Raw genomic sequence first — 19,552 nt, 5'->3', positions numbered from 1 at the left:
TACAGGACCAGGGAAATATTTATAAAGTTGAAACAGTGTTAAAAATATTTCTGAAGTATCAAATGTCCTAGACATATAATTACAAAACTTTCAAATCAATTCTAAACAATGGCAACAAACATCCGCATGGTGTCTTGGAATGAACTCTATGGATGACTTTTTCTCTATTGTTAATGTATGGCATATTTTTGCTCATATGGCAGCTGCTCAAGTTATGTGATTTTTAGCACAATTGAAACCGGCCGAAGAATGATGCGCTCCTGGATATCATTCATATAACCAAATCAACATGGCCTAAATTCGAGAAGAAAATTACACTTTAGCACCAATAGAAAAGCCAAAGGATTTTTCATTGCAAGCAAATTAGGCAAACGCATCAGCTATTTGTATAGCGAAGAAAACAATTGACCAAAAGACATAATGTAATTTACATGGTTCATCCTAATATAATTAACTGGCCTTCACCAATCAGTCTTTACTACACTATAGGTGTTCACAGTAATCAGCTTGGGATGTCAATTGTTATGCATAAACCACGACAAATATGCAGCCTGGGTACCTTCCGATTTCTACCGGGGCTTCTTACATTCGCTACCCTAAAAAATAGGTACCCAGGCTAACAAATATGCAGCGTTACCGTCACGTCATTGTATCACATAATTTACAGTTTCTGACATCACCATATTTTAGCGAGACTTCCTTTGTACAATAATCGTGTAAACCTGTCATCCCCAGTTACGTATTGGTACGGTCCACCTCGCGTGACCACACCTGTTGTGCCACATGTGCACAGTTTTTAACTTACCATATTCTCGCGCTGACAGAAAATAGTACCCAACTTCTAACAGTTAATAATATTTTGGATCAATACAAATATGTTTTTGACATTTACAATTTGCACCCATAGGATCAATGTTAAAATATTTAATCCATAATTTAGGGTGTTGTGTGGACCATATAACCATCAAATATTACTGCGGATGGATATGAATTCAACGCGTCGGTTTTCTGGGGACTGAAGCGCCAGTGCAGCTGTGAACGGCGTGGGGCTCAGACGTGTGCTGGCATGACTCTGCGTTCCCCATTAGATGGCGTGGGCCCTCTTCAACATTTTTGTTTAGCTTTTCACTGACTATAAGGCCATGGTATGACAGGAGCTTTGTGTTGAATTGATACTGGTGACTCCAAGTCTTCGTTGAAACTTCGTTGTTTCGAGTAGAGTTTTGTTTGCTTACTTTTGGCAAGAGTTCATCTCGTTTCAATACTTCCCTCCTTCCACTTTTCCCGCCATTTTTATCTGTTGTGTCGGCCTTATTACCGTCAGATATTACTGCGGATGCATATGAATGTTATGCATCGTTTTCTGAGGACTGTAGCGCCAGTGCAGCAGTGAACACCGTGGGGTTCAGACGTGTGCTGGCATGACATTGTTACATGGCGTGGGCCCAGAAAGTCCTCTCCAACGTTTCCGTTAAGGTTTTGTGACGAGAAGTCCATGGTATGGCTGGAGCTTTGGGTTGGTACGGTGACTCCAAGGTATTTTGTTGTTTCGAGGAGAGTTTTGTTTGCTTACTTTTGGCGAGAGTTCAACTCTTTTCAGTCAGTTTTCCCCTCCCACATTCCCCGCCATTTTTGTTGAACAAAGCCGCCATCATTGTACGGTTCTCGTTCTTTAATTCGCCAACCAAACTTTTGCCAAGTGGTGACGGAGCAAAGACCAACGCATAATTGTAAAAATTACTGTTGTGATTTGTACAATTTGTATGACATCCAGCTTACTCGGGTTGTGTTAGTCAGGGTTATTCTCTCAGCTGACCAGCCTCTTGGAAACCCAGACTTCGGGGACTGTACCTGGTATGGTAGAGGCTGGTTCAGCTAAGCTAGATGGGTAATGTTGGATGTTAATATCAGAACTACCATTCTTCTTAGTTGGTATATGCGTGCATGTTTGCTCTTGTCACCGAGAGTCCCCATTCACAAAATGGTACCTAATTTCGGAACGAATTTCTCACTGTGTATGTCGTAATTTTGTAACTTCAGAAGAAGTTGGCTTTACGGCATCTTGTCAAATGATTTAGCAAAATTCGCAATAATCACGCATATGGGCACACTTACTACCTCATAGGCCCTGCGAGAATTTGATGGGGTCACGTGCTCTTTTGGTTACGTGTGCATGCGCAACGCATGCCGAGGACGTGCCGTCAGTCGGCGTTTGTCGTAAAATGGCACTTCGGTTACCTTCTGCATCCGTCGGAACTTGCGAACGTACCTTGAAAGTGATTTCATTTCAGCCAATTTTCCACAAGCCTCCGCTTGACAAAGACGGTGCCTTCCTTTTACGGTCCCCTTTAACGTTTACGCTTAAAAAACTATTGACCTGTCTTTGGACCTGTCTGACAGGCAACGTTTCACCGTAAGTTTGAATCAGGGAATCAAGCCGCCATTTTCCCAAGTGTTTTGTCGTTGACCAGACCAACTTCTCACATGTTTCATCGTGTCAAGCCGGCTTGGGATTTGGTGTCGAGTAAATTAGACAGGTCTTTCGATAGGCAAACTCATGTAATAGTCCATGTGACACATTTTATGGTAACTGTCGAATGCAGCGTTGAAGTCAAGTAGTCTGTACCGACCAGGTTACCTTTATCCACTTCTCCTAATCAGTGATCAGTCACCAGTGTTGATGCTCTAGCTATAGAATGGGTGCTGCTTATATGCGTGTTTGTTCTGTGGGATAATGTTGTTAGAGCTGAAATAGCTTTGCCTCTCAGACATTTTGTGCATGTCAATCTCCGGTCTCGAGGAGGGTTTGACGCAGTTGATCTTCCTTGAGTTTGTGTACTTCAGCTAGTGTGGTTTCAATGGTGACTAGACCATGTTCTACATGGATCAGGAGGATCTTGATACACAATAGCGTAGGTGATCCGATACATGATGAAAATTTCAACTACACAAGATAAAAAGTGGTTCCAGCTCAATCCTCGTAGTCTGCTGTTCCTTCGAGCTCTGAAAATGAACAGTAGATAGTTGGCTTTCTAAGGGTACTCAAGAGGGGAACTAATTTCTTTTAATACCACATGTAATTTGGTCAGTTTGAAAGGTCATATCAGCATAGTTAATATTTCATCAGATATACACATGAATAATAGCGAAGTACTACAACACGAGTTGAACATTAGTGATAGTAAATTATAGCGTGGTTACCCTAGAAATGTACATGCTAGAACTCTGTTGTACTGGATAGGGCCATGCCCACTCCTGTTGCCATGACAACCCACCTGACTCTTCTGCTAAAATCGTCAGACTCTCCTCAAGGAAGAGGTGCATCTGACTATTTGTCTGCTGAGACTCCTATTTGCTGAGACTCCTGACTATTTGTATCTGACTATTTGTCTGCTAATTTTCCTAGTTGCCCTAAAATGTACTTGCTAGAACACTGTTGTAATGGGTATGGTCATTCCCATCCCTGTTGCCATGACAACCCACCTATTTCATCTAGTGTGAGGTGCAGGTGAACTTGCTTCAAGGACTCCTGGGACAAATATTTACAAATATTTGTTAACTTTGCCAAATAGTAAAATCAGTTTATCGCCACCATAAAAGTAAGCCCTCTTGTTGCTCTGTATACTAGTATCTTTAGATTCAGTGATTTTTTTCAAACTTTATTCAATATTTCAGCATAATACACAATAGTACATACATATACATCATTGGAGCACAATAAAAAACATTAACATGAGGTATAACAGGACTGGGTGAGAGAGAGAGAGAGGGATAACAAGCGTTGATCATTGGTCTGTGATTGACTTAACCGGTGTATCTAAGGGATATCTATCATTGGCGTATTGGCAATTTTAGCTTTTAAGTATTTCAAGTTTGGTTTCAAATCTTTCAAAAAACAGGTGTAAATTACATATTTGGCAATAAGGATACAATGTAAAAGCTTGTTGTCTCTATATGTTTAAGATATTTCATATATAATCAAGTTCTCATCTATGTTCAGATCTTGCTGTGTTTTGATTTTCCACCATGTACAAAAGTGTTTCCAGAAAAGTACAACTTCATGACAATATACAAAAATATGCTCAATAGTGTGTTCTTCATTACAGTTATTGCATTTGTTGCTTTGTTTGATAACTTTTTGTAGCCAGTTGTTTGTCGCAAGATACCGGTGTAGAATCTTATACTGAAAACATTGTAATTTTGTGTCTTTTGTTACAACAAAGGCATTGGTATATGCATTTTCAATGTTACCACTTCCTATTTTTTGTATAATGTTGTTATCTTGACGGTGCCTGGTGATACAAATTGTTTCTGTATCAGAATATCATATATTTGCTTACATGTGAGGGTATGAGGGTCTATCTTATCTGTATAATGTATGATGTTTTCAGGATTACATTTGCTTCTATCTTTTTTAACTACTTCTTTCCATTTCTGAGGTATGGCTGTTTTGAGTGAGTTGTATTTTAATACATGACATGGATTGATTTCTATACCATATGTGTTGTGTAGATCAGTTATACTGTAAAAGGTTCCATCGTTTTTTAACAAATCATTGAAATATATAATGCCTGCATTAGCCCATATTTTATAGTATACAGATAATGTTCCAATTACAATTTATCTATTATTCCATATAATTGCGAACAGATTTGTTTGTGTAAGAGTGGTTCATGCTGAATTACTTCTTCCCAAGAGGATATGACATCTTTATAGAACAATGATAGGTTGGACAAGTCTAGCAGTTTACATGAAAAATTACATTTGAATAATAAGAAACCTCTCCATTTTGAGAAGAGATTTTCTTTTTCCCTTAGTGGGTCTGTAATAAGCCTTCTTACCCATGTTGCCTTTATTGCTTTATTCTTGGTGACAAAGTTTACCATCTTTAGTCCTCCTTGGGATATTTTTCCAATCAGAGTTTTCATTTTAACCTTGGGAGGTTTGTTTTGCCACACATATTGAAATATATAATCATTTACTTGTTTTATAAAGGTTGGTGGTGCATGTAAAACTGAACAATTATAAACAAGCTTGGAGATACCTAGTGTCTTGATAATTAAAATTCTGCCTATAATGGTAAGATTTCTACTTTTCTATACATTGCATAGTTTTTTCATCTTTGTAAAGTTGTTGTCAAAATCCTTACTGTAACATATATCTTTATTGTGTCCAAAGTGAGTGCCTAGGGCTTTTATGGGTGTGCAGGGCCAGCGTGTTGGAAGTGGTTTGTCTTCTCTACTTTTGTTAGGACCCACCCACAGAGCATCAGTTTTCTTAGGGTTTAATTCTAATCCACTACATCTTTTAAACAAGTGTAAAGTATCTAGAAGTCTGCCTGCAGAGTCCACATCTGCTAGAAGGGAAGTCATATCATCTGCGTACATGGATATTTTATGAGTTTTGCCATAAACCTCTAGTCCTCGAATATTAGAGTCAGATCTGATTTTGCATGCAAGTACTTCTAGCCCGATAATGAATAGAGTGGAAGATAGGGGGTCGCCCTGTCTCACCCCTCTCTGTACATTGAACCATGGGGAACTGTAACCATTGTTAACCACGCAACTTTTTATGTTATTATATAGAAGCTTCACCCATCCAATCATATCTTCACCAAAGTTCATAGTTTTCAGTGCTTTGATTATAAATGATATTTCAACACTGTCGTAAGCTTTTTTGAAATCTAAAAACATGATCAATCTTGCATTCTTTTCTTTATCACAAAACTCTATAGTATCCCATATGCGTCTTATATTGCTACCTATGTATCTTTGTTTTATAAAGCCGGTCTGATCTTCATGTATTATGACTGGAAGTAAGGGTTCTATTCGTAATGTAAGTGCCTTGCTTATAATTTTGTAATCAACATTGAGTAAGCTAATTGGTCGCCAATTATCCAATGTACTTAGATCTGTTTCTTTTTTTGGAATGAGTCTAATAACTCCTCTTCTTTGGGACATTGGTAAAATACCGGTAACGAAAGCGTGGTTGGTAGCATTAGTGAGATTATGTTTTATTAGCTCCCAAAATTTTGAATAGAACTCAACTGTGATCCCATCACATCCTGGTGTCTTTTTATTTTTGTGGAGATGCTCTATTGCTTTTTTAAGTTCAAGTTCACTAATCTTCCCTTCACAACTAGTCTTATCATTCTCATTTAGTTTTTAAAGAAACAGTCAAATTCCTTCTTATCTGGGTCACATTCACCAGCAGTGTATAGTTTTTGATAGTACTCTGCTTCTTTATTTATAATTTCTTTGGGGTCTGTTATCATGGATCCATCCTCTGACATAAGTGAGGTAATGACTTTTTCTTGAAAGTTTCGCTTCTCTAAGTTGAAGAAGTATTTTGTGCTTTTTTCTCCTTCCTCATACCATTTACATCTGCTTCTTATCATTGCCCCTCTGGTTTTCATATTTTGTATGTTGTCTAATTGTTCTTTTACTTCCTGTGTTAGAATTTGGTTATTCGGATCATTATTTTCATCATTTTCTTTAATTAATCGGTTGAGTCTATTTTCTAATTCTTGTTCTTCATTTCTTCTGGATTGTGCTTTTCTCTTTGAATATCTTATGCAGAAAGTTCCGATCTCTATTTTTAAGACTTCCCATTTTAGGCTTGGGTCGTGAATATCTTTAAGTTTTTCTTCTATGTTTGAAAGAAGATCCGTCATATCTTTAATGAATTTTTCTTCTGAAAGTAGAGAATTGTTAAAACGCCAAAAGCCTGGCCCTCTTTTTTGATAATTTGGGGATACAATAGACATACAAACTGCTCTGTGGTCTGGTACAGGTGCTACACTTATTTTACATTCACTTGATTGTATCAAATTCCATGGTATGAACCAGTAGTCTAGTCTGCACTTTATAGATGTTGGCTCATTTTGCCATGTATACTGTCTAGTATTAGGGTTCTTTTTTCTCCATATATCAGTTAGGTTAAAGGATTTTAGTATCGAGTTCACTTCTTTGATGGCTTTGTCCTTCTGATTTATAGGTCTTCCACCTATTTTGTCCATCTGTGTGAGAGATACATTGCAATCACCGCCAACTATTATTGTTCCATTTGCATGTTCTTGTAACAAATTATTTATCTTCTTAAAAAATATTTCTTGGTCTTTTGCCTTGTTCGGTGAGTATAAATTTGTTAGACATAAGTCTGAGTCATTCATTTTGGTGTTTGCAATTATGTATCTCCCATCTTCATCAGCTTCTCTGTTTTCAATTTCGATACTTAACTTTGGATTGAAAAGAATCATAACTCCCTTACTATGTGATGAGCCATGGCTGTACAATATTTGCCCTCCCCATTCTGTAGTCCATTGCTTTTCATTTTCTTTGACTGAAAATTTTTCTTGCAGAAAAGCTATGTCTACATTTTTTGAATATTTTCCTTCTTTTGAATTGATTATTTGTCCCTCTTACATTTAATGTTATGAATGTAATTCGAGTATTTTGCATTCTGTTAGCAGTAGGATTTTTTCCTTCCCCTATTCTCTCTTTGACCTGGTATGTATGAGTTAACCATTGTGTAGGCAAAATAACACAAGTACATTGTAAAAATAATACCTAAAACTAATGATGAGACAATTACACACAAACAAAAGCTTACCTAGCTGATTAAAACAAAGAAAGTTCAGTTCTGGTACTGTCTGAACTGACCCTATACGTTGCATTATGTACATTCTGTTCTTGACCTAAGTTTTTCAAATGCCAGTATACTCGCGTGTGCGGTCTGAGATGACTAATTTGTCAAATCTGATGTATGCTAACTGTCCTCTCTCTCTCTCTAGCTGCACGTAGAGCTGGCTGGAGCTCCTTTCTCTTCCTTCTAACTCTATCAGAGAAGTCTTCATTCACATAGATTAAAGTCCCTTTCAGCATTTTGACTTTCCCGAGGATGGTTTGTTTGTCTTTATAGCGGAGGAACTTTGAGACGATTGGACGTGGCCTCTCTCCTGGCTTTCCATTCCTGTGTGCCTTCTCAATCTCAATGTGGACTGGGTTTATGTTCAGCTTCTTCTTGATCACGTCCTTAACTTTCATCTCAGCTTGCTCCCACGTTTCCCCTTTCTCTTCTTTGATGCCATCAAAGATCAGATTATTTCGTCTTGATTGGTTTTCGATGTAGTCTAGTTTTTCGGTGAGACCTGTGGACACAACGTCGTTGCGAGATGCAATATCCTGTTCTAACTGCTTTATCTTCTTCAGATTGCTATCCTTGTCGGCCTTCAGGTCTTTCAGTTCATCTTGGGAAAACTGTAAGCTGGATTTCAAATCCTGCATTTCTCGCACTAGGTTGTCCATTCTTTGGTTAGTAGAGTCATTAATAATTTGCACGAAAGATCGAAAGTTCTGTTCCTGTCTGTCTAATTAAAAGGTCCTTGTATAGTTTCTGTTGGTCTAGCAGTTCCTTCATGAAAGTGACACTCACAAATTCTTCATCAGGATTGGTATTATTCTTTTTAGGAGGCATCTTGATGGAATATTAGGTATCTTCCCCGGTAATGTTTGTAAGTCTGCACACCTGTAGCCTCCATAGCAGGCTTTCGGTGGCTCATAATACACTTTTGCTGGCTATTTCTATTTGTACTCGGTCGCTGATTGCTGGCCTTTTCTGATGGCCACTCTCCGAAAGCCTGCATCTAAACGGCGTCTCAAAGTGATATCAAAAAACGATTAGGGCGATTAGCTAGGAGGTGCGAATTTCCTGCCTGCCGTGGACGGCTCATAAACTGCACGCATCTCCACCGGAGAGAGCGCTGTCACGCCCCGTGTGCACTGACCCGACAATTCTATAACGGTTTCGGGGTCAAACGGCTTTTTAAAAATACAGAAGTCAAAACTTACCGGTTCGACGTTCTTTCGGCATGTCCGACGCCTTTGCTCGGGCGTAGCGCGTAGCGCGTGACATATGGGGGTTTCCCCAACTGAAGGACGGCCAAGCTCGGGCCATCCGAGCTGTTACACAAGGCAATGATTGCTTTGTCGGTCTTGCGACGGGCGAAGGCAAATCACTTTGCTATCAAATCTTGCCGTCCATTTCTGATGAGCCAACGATGGTGGTCGTCATCTCACCCCTCCAGGCTCTTGTTGCAGACCAGGTAAGACGTGGTTAACTTTGTTTCATGAACATGAATGCGGCCCAAATGCCGCCGAATCTGTCCCTTTACTACTACTAATGTGTTTCGCTATCGTATATGCCCCCCTCCCCCACCGACAGACGATAGTTTGCGTACTAAATAGTAGCAAGATCGGAATACACAGAACTTTAAGAATATGCATTTGCCAGTAGTGTTTTGCTTTGTCCTTGTTAATCAACAGTTGAAATAGTAAACTTTTTTTCCATTTCTACGAATTTGAAGTAGTTACGTCTATGCAGCAATATGCTACGAAAAAAAAACTCAGTACATAATCTGTCTTTCAACCAGATACGTCGCTACAAAGTAACCGGATACACGGCTGTGCATCTGGGCAGCATAGATGCCATCACCGCATTTGCTGCAAATCCGGATCCAACAACAAGATTAGGTAACATTTTTTTCTTACTTTTCTTGTCTGGTTTAATACATCATGTGATACTGAGCTACTTTTTTAGGCCAAGTTACATAAGATATTATTTGCATTCAGCAGCATACATAGTGCTAATATTATAATATCGAATTGTACAACAATATTTGGCAGTGATACCTTCCAAACATTTAATTCTAAAAGTCTAAGATGATTTCAGACTGCTGAATTCAGAAACGTCACGTTTGTCAATGTTTTTGTCAAATACGTAAGTCTGTAGTAAGTCTGATGTGTTTAACTTCAGTTTTCATGGCACCGGAAGAGGCAACATCCACAGCTGGACGAAGATTCCTTGCGAACACACCAATCAAACTGGGACTGGTTGCTGTGGACGAGGCGCATTGCATCCCTGAATGGTATGTATGGCTGGTACTAGTATATTATACTAAGCAGTATTGGCAAGAATAACATAATGGCACACATCAAATGGAGAGTAAGAAAATCAAGCTCAACCTTTACTCAATACAAAATAATTAAGATATAAGAAGACGTTTCCTTCAATACATAAATGTACACATCTTGACATGCTTATGATATTACATAATAAACTGTCTTTCCTAGATATACATCTCATTTCGCATCACTTTTTCCAAAATTTCAAGGCACACTATGCAGATGAAATGATGATATAGTATATGTACTACCTAAAGTGTACACATTGCGCATTGTTCAACATCACAGGGGAAGCGACTTCAGAACAGCCTTCAGCAGGATTGGTACTTTACGAGCAGCCATCCGCGATGTGCCCTTCATGGCCCTCACAGCCACTGCCACTGAAGCTGTGCGAACAGCTGTAACGGAGTGCCTGCATCTAACCGGTGCAGTGGTCATGGGGAATCTTAACAGAAACAACATTGTCATCGTGAGAAAAAAAGGAGCAGGAATGGAGGTAAATGTTCCACCATTCCCTTCTCTATCAAACATAAGAATACTTACTGAAGAATACTGCACCTGCATCTAGTACAAGTTTTCAATCCTCAATGGCAATGGATGTCACATAAATGACAACATATGCAGTATAACAAACTCTGCACAACTCTCTATAACAATAAACATATTCTTTCATGTAACAATCTTTCAAATCCCTTCTTTTCAGTCTGACTTCAAGCCCCTAATAGAGGACCTAAGAACATCAAGGGAGAACACAAAGAAACACCTGATATACCTGTCCACAAAGCAAAAGTGCCAGACTCTGTGGAGATTGCTAGATGACGCTGTCCCAGGAAGTGGCCTTGTGGAGGTGTTCCATGCAGACTTGTCTGCAGGCAAGAGGAAGAGGGTTCTTGAGGGTCTACAGGCAGGGGATGTTCGTGTAGTGATAGCATCAATAGCTTTCGGAATGGTAAGAAATACTACCCATATCTGCTTACACAATGTAATTTCTAATCTATGGTTTTAATCTGCTACAGTGACTAAGTTCACAGTACTGTGTGTATCTCTCATGTTGCATTCACTGATTTGAATTTGGAACTATATGACAAAGAATGATCCATTTAAAGCAATTAGTAATGGCTTTTTCATGGTGCTTATGGTTTACAAAAGACTTCCTTTCAAATTCTAACTTCACGTCAATCAATTTTTACAGGGTATTGACATTCCTGATGTGTCGTGTGTTGTGACGTATGGACCTCCAACATCAATAAGCCAGCTGTACCAGGTAAATATGAAAGCTGTCTTAAACAATAGCTAGGTACATGTTTAACATATTGTAATATATCACACACTTAAACAGATCTGTGCTTGAAGCATCCAACCACCCCATATTTTTAAATACAATGTTGGCCAGCCATCGATACACTCTTATAGCAAACGTATTTACTTATGTAAGTATCTAATACACAAAATAAACAGTCAGTTACAAATGGTTTTATACCGGTAATGGATCACAATATGATGTTGTATATCAATTTGAATTTCAGCAAATGGGACGGGCTGGGAGAAGTGCTCAAGTCGAGGCCGCATTCATTGCCTACAAAACGTCGCAAACGGACAAAGTCGAGCCGGAGGTGCAGTCCTTCATGACGGAGGAGGGCTGTCTAAGAAAGGCTCTCTTGCAACACCTGGGGCAGAGATTCATCGCACAGCAGGACAAGTGCTGCAGCAACTGTGGAGATGTGGAACCAGATGCAAGCTGTCTCCTCTCCAAGCCGCCACCACCACCTCCTAAGGTCAGGAAGAAACAGAGACGACATAGAGAGAAGACTGGAAATGGTGAACAGTTAAAAGAAAGAATACTACAACTACGAGACCGGGAGTTCCAGCATCAGCCGCGGCTCTGCTTCTTCGGTCCGCAGGCTGTCATGACGGATGACACTATAGACAAACTGGTGAAATGGTGTCACCGGCTGCATACAGATGAGGACGTTAGAACTGTCAAGGGGGTGCCAGGTAACATGGTACAAAATATCCTGGCTGCAATAGACGACCTTTTTCCTGAAAAAAGAAACACACAACCAAGACGGAGACAGACCAACCCACCACAGAGACGACAGACCAACCCACCACAGAGACGACAGACCAACCCACAGAGGCGACAGACAAACCCACCACAGAGACAACAGACAAACCCACCACAGAGGCAACAGACAAACCCACCACAGAGGCAACAGACAAACCCACCACAGAGGCAACAGACAAACCCACCACAGAGGCAACAGACAAACCCACCACTAAGAAGAAGTAAGAGACACAGAAACCCACTGCAAGACATAACAAATAATGTTTAGATGCAAGATATGTAGTACATGTAGTAGTAGTAGTATATAGTAGTACCTATTCATCCATGAGGGCCTCTATGTCCACCTCTATCTCGTCCATCTCGGGGATGTGTTTCCTCGTCCACTTTAACAGGGACTTTGCCAGCCACTTGTCGTCGTTGATCTTTTGGAATGCCTTGATGATTGGGTCGTCATATCTCTTGCCCAGGGAGATACGGCGACCTTCTTGGGGGGTGTATACGCGGGCTTCCTGAATAGCTCTCACCATGTTGTCGATGTCTACTGTTGCCGACTTCACTGTGTGAGAGCTTGTTCTCTTCACACCAAAGGCCCCAACACAGAACCTCCTGGCCGCTTGCAGCAGGGGGATGGCAAGCGACACTTGTTTGGCATGGGCGATGGTGACCTTTGAGCCAGAGCCCCTCATCATGGACTTGAAGTCCCTGTAGGAATTCAAATTTTTAAATGAAATTAAACCATAGATAGTAAAACAAAATTCCAGTGCAACAATTCATACAATAAATACACCTGATAGCTTCAAATAAAATTTTGTTGTTTCTTTTTTAAAGTAAAGTAAGTCCACCAAAATTTACCTATTGTAGTGCTCATTCATCATGTCTATGGCCTTGCCATGACCGGAGGTGCCATGGCAATTGACGGTTCTGTTGTGTGTAGCAAGCCAGGCTGTTTTGGGAGACCAATCTGCTTGGAGATTGGCAATCAGATTGATGGCCTCGTAGCTGTAGTTCCCTCTGCCCGTACCCACAAACAATAGCAGCCAGAACTTCCAGTGTTGGATGATAGCTGGTCCATTCTCATTCCTGACAGAAATATAGCAGGTTCAGGTTAGAAAAAATAGTAGAGTACCTCTAGCCAACAATACACTTTTAAATTGGAAAATGACTGCAATGGTGCTCTTTTTTTCTATTATCAAACAGTATCATCCAGAACTTGGGCATACACAGGTAAACCATCAATATTCTCAATAACCATGTTACAAATTACCTTATGACCATTCGTAGGTCTGTGTAGAGAAGTAGATGGAACAGGAGTCTATGGTTCAGGTTGAAAAGGCCATCATCATGATGTTGTGCATGTGGCTTGGCTGTCAATGACTCCACAAATTCTACTGCAAGGTCATCTAGCTGTGTGATTCCATCCACATGGAAGTCATCATCTGGAAAAAAACCCTGATATTTACCTCTTAAGAACTTGAAGTGTATATGCATGTAAATATTGTAGAGATATCGACACTGTGATTGTTGTTTTGTTAGCTGTGTGATCCCATCAACATGGAAGTCATCATCTGGAAAAAAACCCTGATATTTACCTCTTAAGAACTTGAAGTGTATATGCATGTAAATATTGTAGAGATATCGACACTGTGATTGTTGTTTTGTTAGCTGTGTGATCCCATCAACATGGAAGTCATCATCTGGAAAAAAACCCTGATATTTACCTCTTAAGAACTTGAAGTGTATATGCATGTAAATATTGTAGAGATATTGACATTGTTGTTTTATTCTTTTTCAGTCCATTAACCAAAATGTGAAATAAAACACACACCTTCTTATTAAGATATATGTGTGTATGTCATGTTTGCTTCAGCATAATTTACAACTTTATTTACAGCCCATAAATGAAATCAATGGAAAGGACATACAAACAGTTTACTAAGAGCTTTTTATGATTTAAACAGCTGCATGTAAAATAGCTATATGTGCTTGTAGTACAACAAAAAGCGACGTAGTAATAGTTAATGGCAAACAGTAAAATGTGAATATGGTTCTCAATACCTATTGTGTCCATCTTCAAGTGGGTTAGGAGAGCTGCAGTGAGGTGGGCCTCTTCACAATGGTGCAGGAACTCATCAGTAGCATTGAAGTTCTTTCCCAAGGTATCTACAGATCGTCTGTCAACTAGATCACGAAGGTGGCCAAGGCTTCCTACGTTCCTTGGGGACGTCCAGAAGGCCATAAGTGTGGTCCTGCCAGCCTCAAGCAAGAAGTGGAAGTCCCCTGAAGAAATATAGGGAATTGCAAACTTTACATATGTTTGTCTCTTAGCTTCCTCTGTATAATGTTAGTATCATGTAAACAATGAACAAAAACATGGTTTAAAACTACACAATTAACAAAACTCTACAATTATTTATCTTTCTGCATGGAAAGTGTAGGTTATATATACTATATGCTACATACAGTAGATACTACCTCCATGACCATGACTCCTACTCTATCTGCACTAACTTTCATTTATTTATAAAAGAAGGTGCTTGGGAATATGGGTTAGGAAACACACTACATTACAATACTAAAGCTTTAAAAAAAAACTTACCTGGTGTTTCCTTCACCCAATCCAAACTCTCGATGTTGCTGTCCTCTGTCTGTCTCAATCTCTTGGCCCCTCTAATATTTTTGCAGGTCGCTTGATCACCAAATACAACCTACATGTAGATATAATCAGAACTATGACTTAGTACAATATTTTTCAAGGAAATACAGGAAGAAACATGTATTGCATACATGTGCATGGTACTTGTCTATATATAGCAAAAATACAAATGAATAAGACAGAAACATGTACACACCTGGGCCTTCACATCGTTTCCTACACCCCTGTCCTTGGCACACTGCAGGAGGATCTGGATGTTATCAGAGGCTTTAGCCTCATCCAGATCAAGGACCTCAAGGGGTGTAAACTCGGATTTCTTAACTCGCTTTGTCTGGGCGTGAGAAGTGTCAAAGTGGCGGAAAGCCTTAAACTTGGACACAAGGAGTCTAATCACTCTTTCTTTGAAGCGAGTTTTGAGCTCCTCTACATCTTCTTCAGTAGGCAAGATGTCAACCTCACTCAGGTCCTGACGCAAGCCCTGCATGAACATAAAATGTCCTGCTGTAAGAAAACTATGATATATCAAGATTGACACTAACACGAATTTGACGTGTGTAGCTAGACATGTGTGTGTTCTATGTGTTCTTACCTGGGGGTCATCTCCCAAATCATCAGGTGGCAAAGATCTCACTGGCAGAACAAGCCTTGTTGTCCAGTTCAGCATCTCTGCATGATGTCCTGGAAAAGTGTAAAGTACTCATCAGTCAACAAGGAATCAAATCTAACATTCCAAATATCACCAGAGTAAATAATTCATGAATATAACATTTTCACAGATTCCTTCCATCATCACAAAGATGAATTCCTACTCCTTATATCTTCTATCACAAGTAGGTTTCTATCAGAATTTAAAAAAAAATTCATCACCTTTCAAGTATAAAAGAGCATTATTTAGTGGTATGTCACATAGAATAACAGGAAATGAAAATAATGAAATACCTTTTCTCACATGGCGCACCCTTTTCATAAGGTTTATATTGTCGTACACCCAGACTTCAGTAACTTCTGCCGGCTTCTGTTCCACCTTCTTCATCTCAGCAAAATCCTCGATGACCTTCCAGGCAGTTGTAATGCTCACACACTGATGTGTGTGGTTCAGCATCTGAACTGTCTGTAAGTTACAAACAATAGGTCAGTGAATCATTCTGAGAATTCTATTGGCAACATTGAAAAGAAAGAAGATTGAATAACAGAGTAGGGATGAATAGGATGTTTTTTTAATGAATGAAGACCTTTATTACATATATATACATATATATATACATACCCACTGTGTTAAGTACAGGTCACATCAGAATGATAGTTGACAGATACATGAAATATTCAAAATGTCAATCATCATCATCATAGGTACCCCCAAATAACCCTGCAAGGGGTAACGTGGGGGGGGGGTGAGGTCCCGGGTTAGGGCGGGCAGTGACCTCTTCCAATTGTACTATGTTTAAGTAAATATATGAGATAATAACAAACCTGGGATTGGCTTGATGTAAGAAGCAGGTACAGGGCGATGACCTTCTGGAGGGCAGAGCACTTTTGGTTTCTCGCGTTTGCAATCGAGGAAAGCAGCATGACTGCTGAGTGTCCGTCGTTATCTTGAAATGGCCTGCTCATCAGGGATGATATGAGGTGGTACAAACGTGGTGCATTCGAAGTCAGAAAGACCCTTGCATCTGTTATGCTTAACTTCTGTATGTCTGAAACTGTCTGAATGTTCGAACAGAGAAGGCTTCTAGAGTTTGTTATTCTAACCATCTCCTGGTTCAACTCCACATTTACATGTTCCCACATGGCACTATGGTTCAAGCTACTTATCTCCAGCAACTGGGACCTCAGTGCCTTTTTTTCCTCCTCCATTTTCTGGATTCTACCTTGCAGTAGAGTATTGTTGTGTAGAAGACTGAAGTATGAGGAGTGCGAGACAGGTTGCTGAGGTCCGGCCAGCGAGGAAGGTCCAGATGCTGTGGGAACTGCATGTTGCTGGAGCCCAGTCAGTGCCGAGGGTCGAGATGGAGTGAGATTGTAGTTATGACTCTGAGGTCCGGCCAGCGAGGAAGGTCCAGATGCTGTGGGAACTGCATGTTGCTGGAGCCCAGTCAGTGCCGAGGGTCGAGATGGAGTGAGATTGTAGTTATGACTCTGAGGTCCGGCCAGCGAGGAAGGTCCAGATGCTGTGGGAACTGCATGTTGCTGGAGCCCAGTCAGTGCCGAGGGTCGAGATGGAGTAAGATTGTAGTTATGACTCTGAGGTCCGGCCAGTGGGGAAGGTCCAGATAAAGACAGATTTGAAGGCCCGGTCAGGGTGGGCAATGTGAAATGGGGCCACACTGGTACTGCTTCATGCAGAGGTCTGTGAAACAAAACAAGACATCAAATGAGTCTATGGTTAAGAATTTTCCCATAATATTTTTTCTATGTCAATCAAAATATTCATGCCTAGCAGGTATATCATGGTCTCCATTTCACTCTTTCAAACTTTAACGTTAATTTCCAATATTTTTTTCTACGTCAATCAAAATATTCATGCCTAGCAGGTATATATATCATGGTCTCCATTTCACTCTTTCAAACTTTAACGTTAATTTCCAGTTATAATAATTGCATAAGTCTCGGCAGAATGCTGGGAAATTTTCAAAAGAAAATTTAACTACACAGGTTACTGACATAGTGCACATAAATGTAGTAACTGATGAATAAAACTTTCTAATAATGTGTTGGAATTTATGAAACATTTCAACGTATGAGACCGAAAAAATTATATGCATCCTTTCATTCAAACTTCACACTCTCAAAAAAAATTATACTTTTTTTGGCCCTAAAATATAACGTGAATTGTAACGTTATGACGGGACAGTGCGTCGCCACTAGTAGACGAAACTGTGTATAACGTTAATAATGAAATAATTTTTGCGAAATATATATATATAATCATTTTTGCGTCACAGAAAATAACAAAGCAATTATTCTTCGACCTGTGACCAAACTCATTTTTTTCTTCCGGCTAGTAATTCCACATTCTAAAACACACATTCACTTCGCAGCAAAATACAACGACAATCTTGTCTGTGGTCCCCATAACAAAAAAAAATGTGAGGACATGTGTATCTCGCTCTATGTAAATTAAATAAATTCACACACATGTAAATTCACGAGGAAAAGCATATCGCAGACGACGTACCTGCCGTAAACGCCATATCCACGTCCATCCATCGGACTCCAGGCTCTGTTTGCGTGTTTCACGATCTCACTGAATGACACAAGTACACGCAACGCCACATAAGGGGACAAATCTCTGGTGAACTTCTCAACGTTTGGCGCGAATGATATAGCAAATATGGCGGGCCCGACTAACCCTTGACCCCGCCGCAGCCACGTAAGATCTATTTTTTTAAATTTTTTGTCTCTAAGTCGGGAAAGTATGACATTTTTGCCATCCAAGCTTAAAAAAACATCTTCAACAGTTCATGATATTTCGGAAAATTCGTCATACAACGTTTGGAACACCAGAAACGTCACGATGCCAGCAAAAACGAGTTCCCGGATGTACGGGGGCGGCGCGTGTTGGTAAACAAGCATGCTGTATGCAAATGACCAAATGGCGGCCAGGCGGCGCGTGCCGCCCAAGTTGTAAAATGCTTGCAGCCGACATGCGAATTGCCTCTCACGGAGTTGTGAATTATTCCTAACGTATGTGTTAATAGGGCCGATGAATGGCTAATCGTTTTTTGATATCACTTTGAGACGCCGTTTAGATGCAGGCTTTCGGAGAGTGGCCATCAGAAAAGGCCAGCAATCAGCGACCGAGTACAAATAGAAATAGCCAGCAAAAGTGTATTATGAGCCACCGAAAGCCTGCTATGGAGGCTAGCACACCTGGGCGGCTGCGTAATTGCGTGTGAGTGGGTGGGGGGCGCTCTGAAAAAGACAATCAGAAAGCCCGGCAACCAACTGTGTTCAATAAAAATAGAATAGAACAGCGATATGGTGTCAGTATAAGAGATCCTTAGAAACAAGAAGAAAACCTACCGGCGGGGGCTCCCAAAAGGAGCCCGCTGCGGTTGAGACGATCGCAAGACGGCTAGACGTGGCGTCCTTTTGTGGGGTAGCTATGGTGTCTCCCGGGAAACGCTTGGCTTCAGTCTCGTCAAATTTTTCCAGTACGGTGGGTGTTCCGTCAAATGCTCTGTACCATTGACTTCAGAAGAACGTCTTCTTACAGATTTTGAGGTAATGGATGCACAATCTCATGCGCAACCAGAATGGCCACTGGGGGAACCTGTTGTTGAGCCATTGTTTGATCTCTACACGCAAAGTATACGTATCCGAAACGAAATCCGAAAATCTACCAGCACAATACGCCGCACCGAACACGTTGAAGAACCCACTCAAACTCAGTGATGGTTACTGGTGGATCCTTTGTGGTGAGCTGTCGTTGCATGACATCCCAAGTCTCACCTTCTTTGCTCGCTACTCCACAAAATTTGTTCTACAGATAAGTAACAGCGAAGTTCTACTTCACGAGTTGAACATTAATGTAGTTGTCGTAAATCATAGCGTGGTTGCCCTACCGTGATACTACAAAGCTTAAAAACCAATTCTAAACAATGGCCGTCAACAGACATCCGCACACTGTGATTTGAAATGGAATGCCCTCATTTAAAAAGTCCTCTATAACTTCAGAGAAGCATAAAAATCTTATGTTAGACATGCATCTATATGGTACTGCAGTGGTATCTTATTCAGTGGTGTCATATTTACCCCTTCAAGGATGGTATCAGGCACCGCCTCCTCTGAGTCAGTGTCCTCTATAACTTCAGAGAAGTATAAAAATATTATGTTAGACATGTCTTGGTATGTCATTTTTATTGAGTTGGA

At 40.3% G+C, this 19,552-nt stretch overlaps 3 protein-coding genes across 5 annotated transcripts; 1 reads left to right on the top strand and 2 right to left on the bottom strand.

The window, feature by feature from the left end:
- Positions 1 to 7,751: 7,751 nt before the first annotated feature.
- On the bottom strand, positions 7,752 to 8,306 carry LOC118422199. Its single transcript, XM_035829714.1, has one exon. The coding sequence runs from the start codon at positions 8,304 to 8,306 to the stop codon at positions 7,752 to 7,754; it is 555 nt and encodes a 184-aa protein (XP_035685607.1).
- A 389-nt stretch (positions 8,307 to 8,695) lies between these two features.
- LOC118423303 (ATP-dependent DNA helicase Q-like 3) lies at positions 8,696 to 12,332 on the top strand. The gene is made up of 7 exons (XM_035831414.1): positions 8,696 to 9,103; positions 9,431 to 9,530; positions 9,814 to 9,925; positions 10,251 to 10,458; positions 10,666 to 10,911; positions 11,155 to 11,226; positions 11,489 to 12,332. Exons 1-7 carry the CDS (start codon positions 9,059 to 9,061, stop codon positions 12,293 to 12,295), a joined length of 1,590 nt encoding a protein of 529 aa, XP_035687307.1. The 5' UTR covers positions 8,696 to 9,058; the 3' UTR covers positions 12,296 to 12,332.
- On the bottom strand, positions 9,997 to 18,466 carry LOC118423287. Of its 3 annotated transcripts, XR_004832014.1 has the most exons (13): positions 17,856 to 18,464; positions 16,151 to 17,027; positions 15,620 to 15,791; positions 15,270 to 15,358; positions 14,877 to 15,158; positions 14,624 to 14,732; positions 14,083 to 14,304; positions 13,292 to 13,721; positions 12,880 to 13,107; positions 12,342 to 12,729; positions 11,443 to 11,732; positions 10,735 to 10,828; positions 9,997 to 10,407 (listed from the first exon to the last, which is right to left on the bottom strand). XR_004832014.1 is itself a non-coding variant. In XM_035831380.1 (11 exons), exons 1-10 carry the CDS (start codon positions 17,885 to 17,887, stop codon positions 12,342 to 12,344), a joined length of 2,571 nt encoding a protein of 856 aa, XP_035687273.1. In that variant the 5' UTR covers positions 17,888 to 18,455; the 3' UTR covers positions 11,575 to 11,732. The 3 variants fall into 3 exon arrangements, 1 of the variants encoding a protein (XP_035687273.1); XR_004832015.1 differs by lacking the exon at positions 11,443 to 11,732 and having other exon boundaries at positions 17,856 to 18,466; XM_035831380.1 differs by lacking the exons at positions 9,997 to 10,407; positions 10,735 to 10,828 and having other exon boundaries at positions 11,575 to 11,732; positions 13,292 to 13,463; positions 17,856 to 18,455.
- Between the last annotated feature and the right edge of the window lie 1,086 nt (positions 18,467 to 19,552).

Source organism: Branchiostoma floridae, chromosome 9 (assembly GCF_000003815.2).
Source record: "Branchiostoma floridae strain S238N-H82 chromosome 9, Bfl_VNyyK, whole genome shotgun sequence".
Classification (NCBI taxonomy): domain Eukaryota; kingdom Metazoa; phylum Chordata; class Leptocardii; order Amphioxiformes; family Branchiostomatidae; genus Branchiostoma; species Branchiostoma floridae.
The sequence above is the reverse complement of the archived record's forward strand: the minus strand, read 5'-3'. Positions and strand labels throughout refer to the sequence as shown.